Source organism: Elgaria multicarinata, chromosome 3, assembly GCF_023053635.1.
Source record: "Elgaria multicarinata webbii isolate HBS135686 ecotype San Diego chromosome 3, rElgMul1.1.pri, whole genome shotgun sequence".
NCBI classification, from domain to species: domain Eukaryota; kingdom Metazoa; phylum Chordata; class Lepidosauria; order Squamata; family Anguidae; genus Elgaria; species Elgaria multicarinata.
This window is the reverse complement of record NC_086173.1, coordinates 31,651,234-31,672,402: the sequence shown is the minus strand read 5'-3', so window position 1 is coordinate 31,672,402 and position 21,169 is coordinate 31,651,234. Positions and strand designations below refer to the sequence as shown.

The 21,169-nt window shown below is 42.0% G+C and overlaps 1 protein-coding gene across 2 annotated transcripts in view; it reads left to right on the top strand.

Annotated features, from left to right (window-relative positions):
* Window positions 1-11,832: 11,832 nt before the first annotated feature.
* The window catches only part of CERS5 (ceramide synthase 5), a 48,021-nt gene continuing 38,684 nt past the window's right edge, over window positions 11,833-21,169 (top strand). For both annotated transcript variants that reach the window (XR_010025178.1, XM_063119871.1), the window contains exon 1: window positions 11,833-12,084. Coding sequence is in view for 1 of the 2 variants with exons in the window: in XM_063119871.1 (XP_062975941.1) it covers window positions 11,891-12,084 (194 nt within the window). In the remaining variant the exon portion in view is untranslated. The remainder of the gene's footprint in view (window positions 12,085-21,169) is intronic.

Sequence of the window (21,169 nt, the reverse complement as noted above, 5' to 3'; positions counted from 1 at the left end):
TTTAATATACTAGCAATATTAAATGGATAGTCAATGTGAAGTTCATGTTAATTTGTTGAGTTATGGCTTTATAAGCTGATTAGTTATGGCACAGACTGGGATTCTGGCACATAAACTTTTGTGTTAAGTCTCTGTCTGGGCCTTCCAGAGACTAGCAGAGATTGCAGCGGTTCTCAGCCAAGTCAGCAAAGACGTGAATTAAGACAAAGATTCTTGTAGGTTAAAATAAACCTTTTACTGGCAAATAAATATATAATTTAGTTATGGCAGTACAGATACAAATACTTACAAATGGTCAGTCAATACAGCTCACATCAAGTTGGGTAAGGGACATGGAAGTAGTAGTGAACATGAAAATACATTTACTTTTATAGACAACCTGTACAATGATGCAACTCCTTGCAACCCTTAATTGAAGACAATCAGTTAGACAATTATTCAATTATGACACTCAATGTCCAGGTGTAGAGTTGACCTTTAAGTTTCTGCTGAGTCTTCTGTTCTTCGAGATCCTCAGCAATTAACAAAGCAATGGAAAACATAACCAAGATCCATTCCAGGATCCAACATAATTCTGGTTAACTTTGTATGAATAACTAGACTGCGTAGCATAATCCTACTCAGAACTCTACATTGAGTTTACTTCCAGGTAACTCAGCATAGGATTTCAGCCTAAATAAAGGACTCACAAGGATAGCAAAATGCAACTGAAGGATCACAGATTTGAGACAAGATGAGAATTGTTCAAATCGATCAATATCGTTGTTTTTCAGAAGAAACTTCCTTAGGAGCTGCCAGAACCTCAATGAAACATTTCTTACTGCTGAGATCTAATCCCCTATCTCTGTCCTGGCTAATTTAATAAACCAGATGTTCAGTCTCATAGAAAGCAGCAAAACAGGCACACTATGTGGAACTCCCGACACCCCCCACGATTCTCTTGCCAGTCTGTCAGCTCAGCCAAGTTCTGATACCAGAACAGAGTCCATCTGGGAGAAAGGTGCCTGGGGCAGCAGACTGCATGGATATAAGCCTGGGGATGTTCAGTTCCCCTTGCCTGCGTACCCACTTCTACTCTTAAAAATGATATACCCTGAAGACTCACCTGCTTTCAATATGACTGGTGCATCAATCTGTCATGTTGAGTCTAATTTGGCCCCAGCACAGCCCCACTCGTTTCAGGATGATTCAGATATTATTTACCTGTTTGTTTTAATGTTTTTGATAATTAACTGTCCTGCTTTCAACTAATTCAATATTACAAAACCCAGAACAGAGGATTTTTAAAGGATGTGTTTAATTAAAATACCTTTTCCTCATTAAGTGACAGACAAATCCATGAGATATTCAGAGATATTAAGACTTTAAAAACAGACACATACACTTCAATCTGAACACTATATTCTTGCATCTTGGATATTATAACTGCACATATTTTTGCCATCTAAGCATGTTTATTCCAATAATCCCCATTTAATTCAATGCTTAGGATCAAAGCTGCAATCCAAATTAAACATGCATAGAATGGGATGGAGCTGCAAGACTCACACAAGCTATATTTAAGACTGAAGCCTTAACACATTCACTTCCTTCCTTCCAGGGGGGGATCTACACTACTGCTTTTAAAGCACTTTGAAAACGTTTTGAAACCTGTATATGCAGTGTGTCCTGGGCCCCAACAATTGTCAAAACTGTTATAAAGCGCTTTAAAGCGCTTTAGTGTAGATCCCCCCCAGGGCTTTTAAAATTGAGTTTGTGCTAGCAAAACCAGAATTCAGAATGGGATAGGTTATAAATTATGATACCAGCCAAGCAAGTTCCCTTTCAGAATACAGTGTTGAGAAAGCAAGCACTAAACTCAGCTGCAAAAGGACCAATCTCTGGAAGGGGAAAGAGGGAGTCAGGCTATTTTGACATAGGACGGATAATTAAAATCACTTCTTCCCCTTTCTCTTCCATTCATGTTTGGAGTGGGTAGCCTTCTCTTCTTCTAGTTGCAAAACTGGGCTGGGGCTAATTTTGTCACGCACCCCAGCCCAGACAACACTTTCCTCTGTGGTCTCTCCCCTGCACCCACCCACCCACACTAGCCTAGGGTGACCATATTTTGGAAACCAAAAAGGAGGACAACATGGTCGCCCCCAAGGGGGGTTGTCCAGCACCAAGGGGGCGTGCCCACCCGAACATAGCCTTGGTCACATATCTGATTTTATAGCACACATTTAAGACAAATCTGTTCTACATAACATCTTAATGTTAAAATCACTGAAATAAAGAACAAGTGAGAGATCCAATGTATCTGAAATTAACATCACTCACTCCTACTTTTGTAGGTTTTGCTGTACTTTGAAGCTTTTGTTATACTCTGTGTGTTACATTCTCCCCTTCCCTCAAATATCTTTTCTGATTGTATCTTCACTCATTGCAAGCTGCTGTTGTTGTTAACAGGGTTTGCTACTGGCTGGCCGGATGGCTGGCTTTTTTTAATTTCAATTTTTTAAAAAAGCTTGTGTATAATTGTCACAAGTTTCTCTACTCTAACATTAGGGTGGGTGTTGTGGCACTGAACACTACTTTGCCCATTCACACTTCTCACTTATATACATTAGCTTCTCAAGGATGGTGTGTTGGCACCACTTCGCACATCCAGACTTTGAACTCCTGTCTACTTCCTGCACAAACACCCTCTTCCTAACACCCTGCGTTTCATGCCAGCACCATGGGGCTAAGTTACAATAGATGTCTCTGGGTTGTCTGTGCAGCCTCTGTTATCTCTCACTCTAAGTCATTGCAGACAAACCAAAGCCTCCAGCCTCAAACAATCTCTCTCTCTCTCTCTCTTCCCCAAAGTCTCCCAATGGTCCAGCTAGGCTGCACACTTGTGGCTTGGGATATTGCTTATTGCAGGTTATTGCTTGGTCATGTCTGGTGACTCTTACATTATTATTATTAATAATAATATTTCCCGCCTTTTGCCCAATACTTTAAAAACCTCTGCCACCAGCTGCCTCCACCTCCTCTCCTTTTGCACAACTTTGATGCACTCTTAAAACACTCTGCGTGGCAAGCCAGCCTCAGGACCAAGCTACAGGTGCATCTGGGTTGCCTTCAGCCTCTCTCTGCCTTATGCCAGCCTGCCAACATTTCCAGCCTCAAATAATCCCCCACCCTCTTCTCTCTCTGCCAAAGTCTCCCAACGGCCCAGCCAGGCTGTGCATTTGTACCCCTACCCTGTGGCTGGGGTAGGGCAACAGTTTATGGCTTGGTTGCATCTGGTGACTCTTGTTTTTTTAAAAAAACTCCACTGCCAGCCACCTCTGCCTGCACCAAAACTAGACTCTGAGACACTCTTAAAAAGGCTCTGTGTGGTACAGCAGCCTCTCAGGGCTCAGCTACAGCCATCTCTGAGTTGTGACTTCAGTCTAACTCTATCTCTAAGAGATATGCCAGCCAGCCAAAGCCACAAATCTATCTATTTTTCTCTGGTATGTATTTCAAATGTTCTGCACTGCATCCCAGCAGTGCAGTCAGAGCCTAGCTCACAAGTGTACAAAGTGAAGTGGAAGGGAAGTGGTAGCGAAGCAAAGCAATGATATGCCAGGTTCCAACATTTGCAGCAACAAGGCATCCACAAAGAAGAGAGCCTCTCTCTCGACTGGCACCCTACTGATGGTCGTGAGAGTTTTTCTCTAAAGATGACCCTTCATCGCCCATGATGTGGAAATTTGAGAAAAAGGCCTCTGGCCCATTCTGTTTTGCCCTGTGGGCAGCTTTGTCTGACCTCTCCTTTCCCACATTTTGATTTGTGGATGCCTTGCCTCTGCTGAGCTCCAGGTACCCGACTGCACACCAAATCTGCGACAGGAAAGGTACCCTGCTTGCCCAGGACTTCTTACCTTAAGCCTGGAGATCCCCTTAATGCCAAGGTCTGAAACTGCTCAATATGCAACACCCCAAAGAGGAGGTTTGACAACCTGAGTATGAAGGATATGGCTCCAGCAGTTTTAAAACACAATAATTTTAAAATGTTGAACTTTTAAAAAAAATCCTAAAAAAAACAATCAAACAGATCTGATTCAAACTTGGCATGGCTAAATTGCTCCTTAAGAGCTATCATGGTGCCAACTTTCAGCCCTTTATCTTTAAAAATGTCATTTTAAAAAAAATAATTTTAAAACCTCAAACTTTTTTAAAAAATTCTAAAACTCAATGGATGGACAGATCTGTTTCAAACTTGGCATAGCTAAAGTCCTTGTAAAGAGCAATCATGGTGCCAAGTTTCATCTCTTTATCTTTAAAAATAACACTTTTTTAAAAAATTAAATCCTCAAATTTTAAAAAATTCCTAAAAATCAATGGATGAACAGATCTGTTTCAAATTTGGTGCGGCTAAAGCTCTATCTAAAGGCTATCATGATGCCAACTTTCAGCTCTTTATCTTTAAAAATGACGGTTTTAAAAATAATTTTAAAACCTTAATTTTTAAAAAATTCCTAAAAAATCAATGAATGAACAGATCTGTTTCAAATTCGGTGTGGCTAAAGCTCTACCTAAATCCTATCATGGTGCAAAGTTTCATCTCTTTATCTTTAAAAATGACAATTTTAAAAATAATAATTTTAAAACCTCAATTTTTAAAAAAATTCCTAAAAAATCAATGGATGAACGGATCTGTTTCAAATTTGGTATGACTAAAGCCCTTCCTGCTACCTTCGTGCCAAGTTTCATGTCTTTATCTTAAAAAATGACGGAGTTATAAGCATTTTTGTTAATTCCTATTAGAGCTGCCCTTTCGGAAAATCTGGATTTCCCCTCCCCCACCCGGATTTGTCATCAAAAACCCGGTCGTATGGTCACCCTACACTAGCCACCCTGCCCCACTCTGCCCCCAAATGCTTCCCAATATGGCATGTGGGGTGGGATAAGTGATGTAAAATTTCTGGAAATTTTGAAGCTGTGGAAACACACACACACACCAGTTTTGGGGGAGAATGGAATTTTTGGGGGAAATTGAGGGCGGGGGGAAATGCAATATTAGCACTATTTACAGATTGAAAGTCACTTTGTTACTTTAGGAACATAAAATGTAATTATGTCCAAGTTGGTTTGGTATAAAATTATTACATTTGGTATATTAAAAGTACAGTGTATTTAAACAATTATTACAAATTGAATTTACTTTATTACATTTTTACTTATTGTTTGTAACAAATGGAGCTACAAGCTCCTGAACTGTAAGGAACACCTGAATTGTAAGGAACCTCTTTGGTTTTGCCAGTTTATGAGGAGCAGGCAAAAAACAATTAAAAATGAAGAAACTATCAAACAAAGAAAATTATTTATGTCTCCGCTAGTCCTCCACATTGTCAAGCAGACATAAAGCACCCATTCCTATAAAAACTGAAAAAAGGGGGGACCAAGATTCAATGAATATACATGAAATTCAATCAGTCTCATTTCCTGAGCTATAGCTATCACTATCAGTTTCAGTCTCTGTTTCAATGGCAGTGCCCCCTAGAGGCAGAAATGCATCTTGCTCTTGCATTTGAGAGTTGTAGACTCCGTTTGCAACCTAGTACTTGCTTGTCCTTGGTGCACAGAAATTGTATTAATCTGATACTTTACATAGTTTTTATAAATCATTTGGAGAAGTAAATAGCCTGTCTTAAACATTTTATTAATCATGCTAAAATAAAACATTCCATGATCCACTTTTTCTTTGTTTTTGCATTTTTTCAGAAAAAAGCAAAAAAAAAAAAGGCTTTGGAAAAATCCCCCTGATTTTTTCCAGTTTTTTTCCAGGCCTTCACATCTCTATGTGAGATTCCAGTCAGCTCTTTTCTTAGGAAGTGTGGGCAGTGTGCGCCTGAGGGACCTCTTGCCTCATCTCACACACTCTGGCTCTGCCCTTCAGAAGGATGCCAGGGACATGCTGTCCTCTGCACCATGTGCTCCGGCTCTGCTGTTTCTTCCCACCCTCCCTACAATGCTTGTTTTGCTACTTTCTATCTCCTCTCTCCTCCTTCCTATCCTTCTTCTTACTTTTTTCTTCCCACATGCACAGTGTGATGACTATGATGGGGGAACCAAGCCATCCCATTGTAAGACATAAGTTAAATGTTCCAAAGTAAAGTTTTCTTTCAAACCACCAGTGGAGTGTTTCTATTGTCTGTACGCGGGACTACTCACAGGGAGAGTGAGTAAGTTATCGGCCCAGGACGTAAATAAAGAATAACCCGTGAAAGGAATCGCTTGGGAACCTGTGAGTACTGCTTATTGGTTAGACAAGGAAAAGAAAAAATCCCAGAGTGTGGGACAATGGCTGAAAGCAACACATACACAGCCATGGCAAAGCTAGACACCAGGAACTACCAGACATGGAAGTTCAAGATGGAAATGGTGCTAGTGAAAGATGACTTGTGGGAGGTTTTGGAATCAGCTCGACCTGCAGAAAACCCCCAGGACTGGGATAAAAGGGACAGAAAAGTAAGGGCAATGATTGCTTTGTCGGTCAAAGACGACCAGTTGCTCCACATTCAAAATGAGAAAACAGCAAAAGGAATGTGGGAAGCATTGTCGAAAATACATCAGCCTAGCAGCATAAACACAAAGCTCTTTCTGAAGAGAAAGCTGTTTAGAATGAGGCTGGAAAGAGATGCTAGCTTGCCAGACCATGTAAACGCAGTCCTGCAAGTGGTCGAAGAACTAAGGGCAATTGGCTCAGAGATCTCAGAAGAGGATGTTGTGGCCATCATTTTGTGCAGCCTAGACAACTCCTATGAATCCCTCATAACAGACTTAGAAGCGCCCCCCCAAAGCGGAGTTAAAATTGGACTATGTGAAGGCCAGGCTGATCAGTGAGTGGAATCGCAGGATGGAAAACATGGCTGATGCCTCATGTAACAGAACAAAGGCTGGGCTGGAAACGAAGGCCAGGCTGCAAAGGAATCCAAGAAGGCCCTCAAGGCAGGGACCAAACAATGTTACAAGTGTGGGGCTAAGACACACTTTAAAAGGGACTGTCCCGAAAACGGCCACAAAAGGGAGACAAAGGGCAATGAAAGACATGCCCGGACAAACTTCTGCAAAACGGCCTCCCTTGAACCATCCAGAACTCAAGGGGATGATCTGGTTTGGATATTGGACTCGGGCCAGCTGCCATATGACTAGCCAGAGGGAATTCTTCACAAAACTGGATTGTCGAAGGCAAGGTCATGTTTGCCTGGCAAATGGAGAACAGATAAGAACAGACGGGGTAGGAGAAGGCACCATAGACTGCATAGCCCCACCACACGCCGGGAAGACAAAGCTGACAGACGTCTTGTTTGTGCCAGACCTGGAAGGGAACTTGCCCTCAGTGAGAAAGCTTGCAGCGTCAAGCATCTAGACATTAATACTGTATTCCTATACCGTAAGATAGAAGAGGACCTCTACATGATGCAACCGCCAGGATTTGCAGATCCAGAAGTTGCGGGGAAAGTGTGTAAATTGCACAAGAGCATCTATGGACTTAAACAGGCTGCCAGAGCCTGGAATGAGAAAATTAATGGAGTCCTAGTAAATCTGGGTTTCACCAAGGGGAAAGCAAACCATTGCCTCTATACCAGGCAGAAGGGGGGCAGATGGACATACGTGTTGGTGTATGTGGACGACTTGGTCCTGTGCTATGAGCAGGAAAGCGACAGTGCAGAAATCATGCTCAAGTTGAGGCAGACCTTTGAGAATAAAGATCTGGGTCCAATATCACATTATCTGAGCATACAAGTTGAGAAGGGGAAAGACGGGAGCTTTCTCCTTAACCAGAGACAAAAGATCAAAGAGATGTTGCTAGGGTTTGGAATGGCAGAGATAAAACAGGTCAAGACTCCCATGACCACAGATCATCTGAAGGGTCGAGATGACGACACTCCACTAGTGGACAACCAGCAGTATCGAAGGGCGATCGGTAAGCTGTTATTCATTGCAACAGTTACCAGGCCAGACATCGCTGCAGCTGTGGGCATCCTGAGCAGGAAGGTAGCCAACCCATCTCAGCGTGACTGAAACGGAGTGAAGTGTGTGATGTGCTATCTGAAAGGCACTGCGGATGCAAAGCTAAAACTGCCAAGAGGCACATCCATGGGACTGATCGGGTTTGTGGATGCAGACTGGGCAGGTGACGAGTCAGACCGTAAATCTACGTCGGGAAGCCTGTTCATATACAATGGCGGGGCCATCAGTTGGGCCAGTAAAAAGCAGGTGGTTGTAGCCATGCCTTCCACAGAAGCGGAATACATGGCAGCGGCCAGTGCGTATCAGGAGGCAATTTGGCTCAGGCAATTACTCACTGACATGGGGCTGGTGATCACTCAAGCCACAGTGCTACATGAAGACAATCAGGGGGTGCATAAAGCTGGCATCAAGTGAGAAGTTGAGACCACGGACGAAGCACCACCTGATAAAATACTTGGTGGAGCAAAGAGTGATTGAGCTAAAGTACTGTCCAACCGAAGAGATGGTGGTAGATGTGCTGACAAAGCCCCTACCAGGGGAACTGTACCAGCAGCACCTGATGGGCATAGGACTGATGCAATGACCTAATTGGACTAGCACAGTGCCCTGTGGCCCTCAAGAAGGGGTGTTAGCAGAACTCAGGCTGCAGGTCACTGAACCTGAAGCTAAAGGGTTAACGTACACCTACAGGGTGGGAGGTGATTGCTACAATGCTTGTTTTGCTACTTCGTTTCTCCTCCCTCCTCCTCCTTGCTTTTTTCTTCCCACCTGCAAGGTGTGATGACCATGATGGGGGAACCAAGCCATCCAATTGTAAGACATAAGTTAAATGTTGCAAAATAAAGTTTTCTTTCAAACCACCAGTGGAGTGTGTTGGATAACTACTGGACTTTTAACGTGCTGGAAGTTTCAGGCTGAACCAGTGAATAGCAGAGTAGCAAACGGCTCTTAGTTAGGACGCAGCAAAGACCAATAAGGCAAGGATTCCTTGTAAGTTTAAAAGTAAATCCTTTACTGACAGATATATAATTTAGTTATGGCAATACAAGTTACAAATACTCACAGACGATCATAGTAATACAGCACACATCAAGTTGGGGCAAGATGAGGAATAGGAAGAGTGGATACAAACACAGTTTCTTTTATAGACAGTCCTGTACAAATGATGCAATCACTAATTGAACAATCTTATAAAATGACTCCATGCAATAATCCAATAATTCAATAAGTGTCCACCTGCAAAGTTGACCTTTAAGTGATTATGTTCTGCTGAATCCTCACTTCTTCCAGGTTTTGCAGGACATTGTAGAAATAAAGGAAAAGATAAAAACCATAGTCCATTCCAGACTCAACAGAGTGTTTCCATTGTCTGTACGTGGGACTACTCACAGGGAGCTGATTCGGTCGACAACACCCTTTACCTAAGGTAGCTGGCAATTAGATGTGAGACAAACAGATCAGAGGAACAGGTATAATAAAGGATAGTATTTCATTAAATGTTTCTCATTCTGATTGGAAATCTGGCCGTTATCTCTTGGCTGCTTTTCCTGTTTTAACTAGTTGATTCTAATTTACATATTTACTAACTTCTGGCTCTGACACTATTCAGAGCAGACTCCTTTTTAATTATGGCTGTTAGTGGGGGTGGAAAGAGAACCAGAATGTCAAAACCTGTTCTTGCTATACATTCAGCCAAAGGCATGTTTACAGCAATGCACCTACAACTGTATACACAGGGGAGTTGTACACTTGTGCTGCTTATTGGTTGTAGTTTAAATAATGGCCATATTGAACTCTGGATTACAACTTTGGCTTCTCTCTCCTCCTCTGCGACAAGCCAGAGTTCTTGGTCTGCATGTCCATTCAGAGAACATTCAGAACAAGCCATCCATTCAGAGAACATTCAGAGAACAAAGTTAAGCGTAACTTCCCTTAACATTTACTAAGCATGAGTAAGTCTGGTTGAAGATGTTTAACCCATAGCTTTTTGTTACACTGAATGACAGGAGAAATTTCTTTCTACTTTGTAATATAGAATCAGGCAATAGCATTTGGACTAGACTTTGAATCACAATGACCCTGTTTAGATGACACACTAAGCCATAGTGGTTAAGTATTTTGAGGTAAACGTTATGGCTTAGCTTGTCACGTGAACCATTCCCAACCATGAAAAGGAGCAGAGAAAGCTTATAGGAGGGATTCTGTGGTAGAACAGGCAGCCTGTTCTGGTCACAGAAAGAACGTCAGGCCTGCTAGGGAAAAGGTTCTAGATTTTTATACTGTATTTTGTAATTGTGCTTTTAACATGTTGGTTGTTTTATTATGGTTTTAATTTTTGTGAACTGCCCAGAGAGCTTCGGCTATTGGGCGGTATAAAAATCTAATAAATAAATAAAGGTGCCACTGGAGAGAAATGTTCTGTAGCTGTTATCTCAGGGCAAGGTGTAGGAGTGGTGTGGGACCAGGCCTTAAGGGAGGAACCCTTCTTGAGTAAGGAGTGGGGGTCAGCCACAGCCCACAACCAGAAGATCCGTGAGACTTAGCCACAGGAGGCAGAAAGCTCTGCTAGAAAAGGTTTGTAATTTGGAGAAGCACAACCTGATCCCTATTCCCTTATCCCCATGTCAGAAAGATTGGAGCACATTTATCATGCTGCTCGTTCCCAGGGCAAGGAGGAAGAACAGGTAAGAATGCTCAGATGCAGTCCATGCATGCAACAATTGTCACATCCCCCCCCCCCCCAGCTTTGTGTACATATGCATGAGTCCTTGAAGGGGGCAGCAGTAGGGCTCCCAACATCACACCTCCAACAGGCCCCATAAACCCTGTTGGTGGCTCTGCCAAGCTGACCATGGGAGGGAGGCAGAGGGGCACCAAAGGCACTTTTCCCCAAGGACACTATCCTAGGGCTGGCCCTGGCCTAAGCCGTTTGAATATGTAGTAACACAGAGGAGTTTTAACTCGAAGCTAGTTTAGGAAAGTCAGAGATCGCCTCCTGACAGTGCAATCGAACTACTGTGTCTTTTGGGGCAGTCTCATGGCATTTTAACAAACCAAGGGATTCCTATTTTAGCCCAAATGAGACTGCTCTGCAGCGCCCTCCCATAGTACTCTTTGGAAGTGGTGCACACATAACTAGAGTTCCACGCGGCACTCGCTGGTTCCCGGTTGCTGTTTGCACAATCCTCCACAGGCGGGGCACGGGTGGTTGAATGAGTCTGGGGGAGTGCGAATCGGTATTAAAAAATCAGAATAAGAGGCAGGGCCTGAACTTCCTTCTCGTTGCAATAATGTTGTCGTTTCCCTTTTAAAAAAAAATAGATGAAAAAGACTTGACCATGTCTCATGAAAGCTTCTGCATGCTTCTTCGTAATCAATAAATATACTATTGCTATCAACTTGGTCTATTGTTTTATTTTAAATCTTGTTGCAGTCTTAGAAAAAGCTCATGCCCTTTTATGCACTCCCCCAGTTATTACCGGGGGGGGGGGGAAGCTGTAGGATGGTTTGAAAATAAACCTCAAAACTAGGGAACGAGGGCTGGGTCTTAGGGAAGGCTTCAGAACCCTGGCCAAATAGCAATGGACTGCACCTGTTGAATTCCTTTATCAATCACACCCTTTCTTTCCTCCTGGGAAGCTGTTCTTTCCTCCTTTCCGCCCACGTGCGACGCAAACTTAAAAGAAAAAAAGAATCATAACCAGGAGCGCGCATGCGCCCATGTTCCTCCTAACGGTCTCGTAGTAGTGAGGAAGCGATTGGGGCGGGGTTACCCTCCGGATAAATGGGCGGGGACTCTGTAGGCCACGCCCCCGGTAACTTCCCCCCGCCCCCTTTTTTCTCACGGCGGCGGTGGTCGGAGGTAGTAGCAGCCCGGCAGGGCGGCGACGGAGGGAAGATGGCGGTGGTGGCAGCGGCAGCCTGGCTATGGAGTGGGCTGTGGAGCGAACGCTTCTGGTTTCCGGCCAACGTGACCTGGGCCGATTTGGAGCGGGAGGGTTCCGACGGCGAGACCGGATACCGCTCCGGCCACGTTTTGGCCGCTTTCCCTCTGGCGGCCGGTGTCTTCGTCCTACGGCAGCTCTTCGAGAGGTAGCGGCGGGCAGGGCAGGGTGGGGGAGAGGGGAGGGGGTCGGGGGGCCGTGAGCTGGGGTAATATGACGGGAAGGGGGCTGCTGCTGCTGCTGGCGGACCCCGCCCCAAAAGATGACGGGCTGGAGGAAAAACGCAGACTTCCGTCCGCCTGACTCCGGACGGGTGTGTGGTGTGTGCAAGAGAGCGAGTGTGTCAGTGGGGGTGTGAGTGTGCGAGCCCAGATTTCTTTCTCAGAGTGATTGAGGTCGGTTTGATGACTTGCTTCCTCCTCACCCAGAAGCGTCCGTGAGATCCCTCTCCCGCCACCGTCTGAGTGTCATCTCTCCCCTCCCGCGCCCCCATCCTCATGTACCACCTTTTGGCACTGTTGATTTGGTTGCTCTGTATCCCGCCCTTCTCCCAAGCAACCCGAGGTTCTGATACGCGGTTCTGATTTTTTTCCTCGCACGTTGTATCAGCACGTCAATCTTGTGAGGCAGGCGCTCTCGCAGCCTAATCTACAAGTGGCCCAGGGTCAGCTTCATGGGTTGAGTGGACATTTGAATCCAGGTCTTCCCAGTCCTAATCTGGCACTTTTAATGGAATGTGTTTCTTTCAGAATGTAAAGTTACACTGTATATTGATGATTTAGGGCAGGCTTCCCCAACAGGATATCTTCCAGATGAGTTGGATTACCACTATCAGTATGGTGGCGGTGCTGAGAATTGTAGTCATCACTTCTAGAGAAAGGCTAATTGAGAAAGTTGGACTGGGGCAGTGGCCAATAGTGGTGTTCTGCATACTCTAATAGTACTAGCAGAGCTCTGCTGAATCTTTCCATTGTGCAAGCGTGTGTTACATTTGTGCAAACCGTTGTGCAGGAGTAATGTGCATCTACGCTTGAGAAAACAACTTCAGTTGTATTCTCTTGCACTTAGTTTTGGATGTAGTTTCTCCTGTTGTAATGTTATTTGCACTAGCATGACAATACAATTGGATATTGCCCTAAGACTGGAGACCTGGGCAGATATCCCATCCAGCTGTTGAACCTCACTGGGTGACCTTGTCTATCTCTCAGTCTAACCTACCTCACAGGGTTGTTGTAAGGATAGAATGGGAGGGGGAGAACCATGTATACTATCTTGAGCTCCTTGAAAGAAAGGTGGGATATAAATGTAATACTATGTAGTATAATACATGTAACTTATTAAGTATCTCACATATTCTTAGGTTTAGGACCAAGCCTCCCATTTTCCCCAGTTATACACCCATCTTTCCCTGAGAGTATCTGTAGTGGGTTAGGTCAAACATTTTCTTAGCTAATTCTCAAGGAGTGGCTGTACAGATCTGTTGCAGCAAAAACAGAAGCCCAATTCAGGCATAATATAAGAAAGGGGGACAAAACTGCACAACAGCCCTGCTCCAACATCCTCATGTGCCAGCCCCATTACTTTGGCTCCTGTGTTCAATGGGGAGGTCTGTAGCAGGCTTCTTCTTGTGCTTACTTGAATGCGAGTAGAACCTTTTGCATGAGACTTCTACTTGCATTCAGTTGAACCTGAATAGAAGTCCACTCCAGATCACCCACTCAACACAGGAAGACTGAGACTTTGGGACTAGAGTGTGTAGCCCTATCCCTCTTACGTTTGTTGCTTATACCCTGTTTAGGCAAACACCTGAATAGGGCTAGAAAGCTATTTGGCAACTTAAAGACACACAATTATTGTGTCGTAGGCTTTCATGAGCCAGAGATCACTTTGTCAGTTGTTTGTTCATACTTAAGTAGCAAAAAATGAAAACTAAACCAGATAAAAGTGATAATGCTGAGCTCAGAATAGGGTTCAGTTTTCTTTCCTCTGCTCAGGTGTTTTGTTTGGAAGAACTGGAGCACTGTCATACCCCAGGGGGCTCTTCCATATGGTATTAATACTTGTGTTGGAAAATATTGTCTTCCTGAAATGTGTGCCTGGAAAAAATGTTTGCATGACTATTCAAAACTTTATTGCTTATGTTGCTGGAGAAAGTCCAAATAAGTCCAATCTTCGGAAGAATCAGAGAACATTTATTGATTGTTAATGATCTTGTATGGCAGTTCATTAGTTTAATTATGTTAATCACATGTTAAAGCAGAGATGGCCAGTTTCTGCGTATTGGCGATGACTATTCTCCAGATTGAGAGCTGGATGCATATTTCCCTATACAAAATATAGCAGCCAGACAATATAGTAAAAAATATAGATCGCCCCTGAAAATTGGGGGGACACATCTGTTAAAGGTATTTTCAGGAGCACAAGTACCTTAGATTTAAGTACCTTGGTTTCACTTTGTAATCAACATTCCTGGTCTCAATAGCTTGATTTTGTGAACTTCTACCTAATCCACATACGTACCTTGTGCTCCTGAAAATTGGGGGATACATCTGATAAAGGTATTTTCAGGAGCACAAGGTATGTGGATTAGGTAGAAGTTCACAAAATCAAGCTATTGAGACCAAGAATGTTGATTACAAAGTGAAACCAAGGTACTTAAATCTACTAATATCCAACAGCTCTACTGAGAGCAATAATTTCTCCTTCTTTGCATTTAGTCATCTAACTGGAATATATATATTTTAGGAAGGACTATTTGACACCTTGGTTGTAAAATTCCCTATACACACTGGGAAATACAATGCAACTCCTTATGTAGAAGCCTTTGGGCCTCATCCATGCTCATACATAACATTAAATTTATCTACTTAAAATACCTATGCCTGTTTCTTTTTCTTTATTTTGAGGAATGAATATTAAATGAATTATATACCATAATTTAGCACTGGGTGTCCGGGACCGTTGACTCACAACTTCAGCCATAGTTTTCTGCTGCCATTGCTGGTTTTCCTTCCCTTCCTGTCTATTATGTGTTTTCAGTTGATGCTTGATTTTAGAGGAAGTCCATCAACACTTAGCTTATCATCACAGCACACTAATTTCACTTAACTTTCTAAGGCGCAGAATGTGAATCCATTGCACAGATTTCAGACAGACAATTCCGTTCCCTACCCTGGAGGGAGGGGGAGATTGGAATGTATTGTTTCTATGTACTTTTTTCTGTTAGTTTTGGCAATCTGATGGGTACAGAAACTGAGCAAAAGGTAATATATTTCTATCTCTCTTTTAGAGGTAGTACCTTGACAGAACTTCCCAGTAGACGACCTATTTATTTAATTACATTTATATACCGCCCCACAGCCGAAGCTCTCTGGGCGGTTTACAACATTTTAAAATAGTAAACATTAAAAGTATACAATTTTTTTTAAAAAAAACAACCCACACACACATAAAAACAGTATAAAAACAACAGTATCCATTTAAAAACAACAATTGTGGGGTCCATTAAAAACAAACTTAACGTTGTTAAATGCTGTTAAAATGCTGTTAAACCTAATTTATTTTTTAGAAAGGACGCTGTAACGTTTTTGCTGAAATCATCAGAAACACCTCATATGCACAATTTTGGGTGCTGTGGAACGCTACTGAGGTTGTAGTTCTTGTTTTTCATGTGTCCACGATCTCTGCTAGACTATTTGGAGCTCTGATGGGCCTGACAGAACCACTCTCTCTTGGCTTCTCTTTTCTGATTGGGGAAGACTTTCTCTTCCTTCTTTTTGGTTTTTTTTTTTTTTTACATTTATATCTCCCATTTTTAATCCAGAACAGACTCAGGTTCCCCATAGAGGCAGAATTGTTCGCTTAGTCACATTACTACGCATGACAGAGGTTGTCAAGATTGCTTCTTCCACACGATACTTGGCTATTGGATTAATACAGGATCACTCTATGAAGAAAAGCTGGCAGAGACAAGCGCTGTTTTGTTGAAGATTGCAGTCCAGAAGGGGAGGTATTTCTACAGTGAATTTCACAACAGGGAGCAAAGAACACTACATCTGTATATTGACCTCAGCTTCTCTAGGACAGCAGGAAACCCCCATGTTTGCAAAGAGGTTAACACAGACAGACATTTCCACAAATATCTGCACTGGGGTGCACTATTGGTGTAGAGAATTTTATTTAAGTTAAATTATTTATTGGCTGCTCTTCAGGCAAAATTTTCAGAGTGGCTTACAAAGATAGGGGGCTGGATCCAAATTTAGTCATACTTAGGTCCATTGAAATCATTGGGCCTTAAATTAGTTATGACTAATTTAATTTCCCTTGATTTCAAAGTATCGAAGTATGACTAAATCTGGATCAAACCCCAAAACAATGAACATAAAAAAAAAGTTGTTAGAAGAATAGGCAAACATTCAAGCATAAAGCATCCATAAACAGATAGGACGCCTAAAAAGCCTGGCCAGATACAAAGGTTTCCACCTAATGTTGAAAAAATAAAAACTGTACCATGCTACAGGGTGCCACAAATGAAAAGGTCTTGTCACAACCTTCTTCACCTCAGAGGGCCATTTTGCTACCAGGGCAAGTTAAGGTATTCTGATCCCAAGCCGTTTAAGGCTTTATAGGTCAGTCCCAGTACTTTATAGGCCAGGACCTGTGTCACAGATTTAAAACTACCAAGATACGTTATAAATGTCCAGTTAATGCAGAACACAGCAGCATGTTTACCAACTGTAATGGCCAGACAATCCCATGTCCATTACAGTAGCGTAACCAAGATGTTACCACTGCATGAATTGTCGTGACTAGTTTATCTGTCCAGGTGGGGTCATAGGTGGGGTCATAGTTGGCATATCAGCCTCAGCTGGTGAAAGGTGCTTTGTGCCAGAATAATTTGTTCTTTAAGGTGCCACAAGGCTTTGTTTTTATCTGATAGAGGGTCATGTAGGCTTCTAAAGATTTAGCCAGATCAAATACTACTCCCAGACTGAACCTGATCTTTCAGGGCTAGTCCAACCCTCTCCAGATCAGGCTAGAGTTACTACCTTGGCAGATAGGAGGAATATTGTAGACATAGTATATATTCATTGCAACAAGACTTTCAACAAGATCCCCCATGATATTCTTTTTGGCTAGCTGGTAATGTGTAGGCTAGATGATGGTACTGTTAGGTGGATTTATAGCTGGCCATTAGAGCATACCAATGGGTCCTCATCGACTGGAGAGAAGTGCCAAGTGGGGGAGAGGCCAAGTCTCAGTGGTGGAGCACATGCTTAACATGCAGAAGGTTCGATCCCTGGCATTTCAGGGTACAGCAAGAAAAAAATCCTTGAAACACTGGCGAATGGCTGCTAGTCCGTATCAACAATACTGGGCTAAATGGAGCATTGATCTGACGTGGTATAAGCAGCTTCCTATGTAGGGTTCTGCCCTGGGTTCAATGTTTTTCAACATATTTATAAACAACTTGGACAATGAAGTACAGGGGATGCTCATCATATTTGCAAATGACACCGAACTAGTTCAGGTAGGTAACACCTGAGAAGACAGGAACAGGATTCAGTTACCTTGATAAAACGGAGAACTGGGCCAAAACTAACATAATGAATTTTCAACAGAGATAAATGTGAGATTCTGCATCTGGGTAGGAAGAATCAGTTAAAGAAATAGAGGCTGTTTAACACTTGGCTCGACAGCAGTACGTGTAAATAGGATCTACCAGCTACACGTGAATCAGTAGCGTGATGACAGCTAAAAGGGTATTGCAGTTCCAGGTTGCATCAACAGAAATATAATAAGTTCATGAGAAGTAACAGTACTACTTTTCTGCTTTGGTCAGATCTCACCTGGATGAGTATGTCCATTTCTGGCCATTGCAGTTTAAGGAGGATATCGGCAAGAACATATTTAGAGGGGGGCAACAAAGGTGGTGAGGGCCTGGAGACTAAGTCCAATAAAGAAAGGTTGAAGGAGTTGCATATATTTAGCCTGGAGAAGAGGCAATTAAGAGGTGATAAGAGGACGATCTTCAAATATTTGAAGGATGGTCATATAGATGATGGGGCAAATTTGTTCTCTCTTGCTTCAGCGGGTTGGATCTGAACTGATCCAACCTGCTGATGGGCTGAAATTACAAGTAAGGGAATTTGGGCTGAACATTAGGAAGCATTTCCTAACAGTGATCTGTTTGGCAGTAGAATAGACCGCTTCAGAAGTTGGGGACTCGCCTTCATTATTCATTTATTATTTATTGTATTTTTATATTGCCCAATAGCCGAAGCTCCTTGGGCGGTTCACATTAGAGTTTTTTAAGCAGAGACTGGATGGTGACATATCAGGGATTATATAATAGTGAATTTCCTGTATTGGCGGAGGTTGGGCTAGATGATCTTTGATGTGCTTTTCTACTGAATGCTTCTATGAACTCCACTTCCCAGTCCAGACAAAGTACCCACCCACAGCATCTCTATTTTATCTGGATTGAATATATTTATTGTTCTTCATTACCCATTCATTGCTGGTCACAGACAGTGATTCAGCACTTCGATGAAAATAGAGCTGGGTGTCATATTGATGACACCCCACTTCATATCTTTGAATGGCCTTCCTCAGCGGTTTCATGTAGATATTAAATAGCACAGAAGACAAAGTAGAGCATCATGGACAGGGTGGAGTGATTTAAATCACTGGTTGAAATCTAGTTTCTCATTGAAACTTTTGCACCACTGTTCAGGAAATATATGAAAATGTGACCAGTAAGTCATGTTAATTTACACTAAATAAAGTATTTACTCTATTTCAGTGTAATTCCATATTAAAGACTGCTTCAATACAAAGTTTATCTTTATTATGACCTCCTTCCAAAAGGAGGCAACTATTGGGCATTGCCAAAACATATGAATAAAAGAAGCATTGGGTACGTTACATCTCCAATAATTATGCAAATTAGATGAACCCTTATTAAAGAGGTGCTGTGGAGTCCAATAAATGTGAAACATTTTTTTTTTGCTGAATAAGGCATAGCCTTAGATCAGTAGAAGCTTCAGATACAGATGCTAAGACAACAATCCATTGTTTAGGCAAAATAAGACGCTCCAATTTTCTATTCCATTCCTGTCTTAGATCTTGGGTATCATATTTATTTACTGATTATATATATGGATTGTTGGTTTATATGCCTGTTCAGCTGTTTTAAGTGTTTCCAACAGTAATGGAGGCTCTGAAGCTGTAAAAGCGGCTGGACCAAACCAAGATTCCAGCAAGTGTTGCAGTTGCAAGTACTGCCATTCAGCCATAGTAGGTAAATTATATTTAACATGTAAATCTGGAAATGACAAAAACTCATTGTTTGGACCTATTAGTTGATCCAATGTAAAAATCATCCTATCCATCCATGTCCTCCACAAGAACACTTTCTTTCCAATTCTTAAATCTGGATTTCCCCATAAAGTCAATTTTGAGTGAGAGAATGGATTGAACTGTAATTGATGTGATACTATATGCCACACTTCTCTGGCAGCCAAGATTGTAGGAGGAGGTTTATGTATTCTGTTATGTTGAGAGCCTAGTCCCATCAATATAAATATGTAATAAATGAATAAATAAATAATAAATAAGGCTCACACTCAAGCACACAAGAGCTTGTTTAAGCTGTTCCCAGTACTGCAGTAGTGCTCTTTCACTAAAGCGGAGTTGTAGATTTAATCAATAGATGCTGCCGCGGTAGCTGGTTTAAGCTATTTCATCAATTTTGTTGATTTTTTTTCCTCTGGGTTTTCACATCTCTAATCCAGTCTGACCCAGCTTGCATGTCACAGTAAGCTACTGTGGGTTAACTCACCTGCGGGGTGCCTCAGGGTGCACCACTATTTGAATATGCATGATAAACCACGGCTTGCATATTCAAAATGGCGACCAGCACACACTGTGGTTGAGTTAACCCACAGTGACTTCCTGTGACATGTGAACTGTCCCTCTGTGTCTTTGCCCATGTGACTTTAGTTAGAGAAACTGAAAGCCAAAATTTTCATGAAGCAAGAACCAGTAATTAGGCTGAACAGAATTTTTATAATGCGATTAATTTGATTAATTAATTTTATAATGCTCATATTTGATTGGTAGGTAACTTCATTTTTATGAAATTGTAAGTGTAGGTTTAGTATGTTGATTTAATTGTAGCTGTGTATTTTTTAAGGGAGAGAGAAATTTAGTATTTCGCTTAAGATTTTTTAAAAAATATAAATCAATTTAAATAAAAAACCTGATTTAATTTTTTTTTTAAATCATTTATTTTTATCCACATTGCCTGTGGAACACCATAATGTAAATGCCATTGGGCACAGTAATAGTCCCTCAGTACCACCTTCTGGAACTGTTTATCAAGATAGGAACAGAACATCTGTGGTGTGATGCTTTCCCTTCCCTTCCCAGAGAAATCCAGGAGAAGAACAGGTTGCACTACCTCTGACTTCTCTTTAGCATCGGTCATCCATCAGAGTGACTAAATATATTTTCATTCCAAATCCTGGACTGAAACTGGATTGAAATGGATCAAAATATTCATTGCCAGAAATAGTTATTACTATGCATCTATTAGTAGTATTTGCAGACTGTTTCAGTGACCACTAATAGTGTTCAAACACAATGCTGTTTAATTATTTATGAGGCCGAAGGTTTTCTTTTTCATTACCTATATGTCAGACAAATGTCTTTTGACATCCCACAATGCAACTAAGATAGTTTCTGCCTCAAAACCAGGCCCGAAACCCAATTGAAATGGCTCCAGAAAATCAGTTTAATTCAAGAATTACTGGGCTTGACAGGCCACTATTCTTGAGCACCTAATACAGCATGAAGTTGTTTTCCAAAAAATAAAATGTAATGCATCCTTTTGAGCTTATCTGGAGTGGCTCTTTGCATCTCAGCCATTGTCTTCCAGTGTTTGCAAACAAAATGAAAATATGTGAACCTGCTGTACTGCTGTATTATAATTCAATCGAGTCAGGATTTTGCTCCCTCAAATGCTGTGTAGTGTGGCTGAATAGTCCTATGCCATTTGAGCCTATATGTGGAACCAGTTGGTTACCCACAAACACAGTTTGTGGAGAAAAATCAAATCTAATGGAAGGTTTAACGTAACTATTTGTGTTTATTGAAACATTCTAAGTGTTACATCTTTTATCTTTACAAAATTTCCTTAAATATAATGTTCTTGGTGTAAACTCCAAGGT